Here is a 1,647-nt window from a genome sequence, read left to right as displayed (position 1 = left end):
GCCCAGGGCCTTCCTGGGGGCCGTGCTGGCCCCGGGCCTGTGCCAGGTGCTGGTGGTGGTGACCAAGGAGGTGGAGGAGAAGAGCAGCTGGCTGCTGACCGACTGACCCCGAGGAGGGAGCCCCTGCCGCGCTGCCTGTCCCTGCTGAGTCCCGCCCAGCTCCCGGGGGAGCCCCACCTGCTTTTTTGGCCCCGCCCCTCCCCCCCCTCCTGCTGCTGCTGCTGCTGCTGCTGCTGTTGTTGCCTCAATAAATCAGATTTGTTCCTTTCTCCGAGTTACTCCCTTTACCAGCGAGGCTGGTCCCTGCGGCCGGGTGAACGCAGCTCCCAGCTGACCTGTGAGCCCCAGCCCCCGGCCTGCTCCTCCCGCCCTGTGGGCCCAGGTTCCCAGGTGGCAGAGGCGACACCTGGGTGTCCCCAGAGAGTCCTGTGGGACGGCGCCCGGGAGAAAGCAAGGCTCCATTCCTGACTCTCGATTCTATTCCGTTGGTTCGGTAATGGCCCCAGAAGGCCCTGCCCAAATCCCCAGGAACTGGGAACAGGTGCGGCCACAGGGCGGGGCAGTGGAGGCTGCAGCAGGAATCCAGTCGCTGGGCGCTGACCTTGAAGCCGACCTTGAGGCGGAGAGGCTCCCACGGTCTCTGAGAAGCACACAGGTCCTGGGAAGCGGAGAGGGAGGCAGGAGAGGAGTCGGAGAAAGACGAGGGGCCCAGAGATGAAACACAGGCCAGGCGCGCACACTCACACGCAGTTTATAGACGAGGGGCCATGAGCCAGGGAGTGAGGGCCCCACAGGCAAGGAACAGCCCTCCCAGGCCCCGAGGCACTGGGACTGCCCCCCCGGGACTGGCCCCACCGACTCCTGTGGACTGTGAGGGCCTCAGGGTTGAAGGCTGCGTGGCTGTAAGCAAGGTTGGTTGGATAGAGCAGCCTTGGCAAAGGGATGCAGCGTCCTTGGTATCCGCGAGGGCGTGGCCTCACAGAGGAGCCATGAGCGCTACTGGAGGGAGGGAGCCGGGCAGGTCTGGAGGACCAGCATTCCCCAGGGAGAGGGGCCAGTGCAAAGGCCCTGGGGCAGGCATGTGCCCGTGAGGAGGGAGACAGGGCAGGAGGGGAGGGTGAGGAGCTGACAAATGGGGAAGCCGTGCCCAGGAGGCGGCAGTTTTAAACAGCAAGGACCCGCTCCCCTAGGCGTCTCCTCCTCACCAGACAGGACCCTGTTCCCTGTCCCCCCCACCCCCCAGGGGCCCGGCCCTCCCTGCAGCTTCCCCTTCAGGTCAGCTTTCCCGGTGCCTCCTGAGCCCAGTTCTCGGTGGGGCCTGCGAGCCAGGCGCTTGCCCACCCCAGGTCTCAGTCGGGGAGGAGAAAGCAAAGGGGCAGGAAGACCTCCCCTGTCCCATGGCGGGAGGGGGGGGGACTTTAACAGGGGTCCCATGGGACACTTTGGGGCCACAGGAAGGTGAGGGGACCTGGGAGGCGGCGTGGAAGGCTGAGGGTGTCCAGGGGGCCAGGGGGAGAGGGAGGGAGCCTTTCCAGAATTGGGAACAACCCAGACCTGGAAGGCGGAGCGGAGCCGTCTGCCCGGTGGTTATCTGAGGAGGTGAGGAGAGATGGGGTGGGTGCTGGCCAGGAGAGGGAGGAGAAGAGC

The 1,647-nt window shown here is 66.2% G+C and overlaps 1 protein-coding gene across 1 annotated transcript in view; it reads left to right on the top strand.

Annotated features, from left to right (window-relative positions):
• JOSD2 (Josephin domain containing 2) overlaps positions 1 to 269 on the top strand; it is a 3,489-nt gene extending 3,220 nt beyond the window's left edge. Inside the window, exon 4 of the mRNA XM_014550451.1 lies at positions 7 to 269. Coding sequence (XP_014405937.1) covers positions 7 to 106 — 100 coding nt within the window. The 3' untranslated portion in view covers positions 107 to 269. The remainder of the gene's footprint in view (positions 1 to 6) is intronic.
• The last annotated feature ends 1,378 nt before the right edge of the window (positions 270 to 1,647 follow it).

The sequence above is a fragment of the Myotis brandtii genome, unplaced genomic scaffold, assembly GCF_000412655.1.
Source record: "Myotis brandtii unplaced genomic scaffold, ASM41265v1 scaffold601, whole genome shotgun sequence".
Lineage (NCBI taxonomy): Eukaryota > Metazoa > Chordata > Mammalia > Chiroptera > Vespertilionidae > Myotis > Myotis brandtii.
Note: the sequence above shows the minus strand (reverse complement) of the source record. Positions and strands in the feature narration are given on the sequence as shown.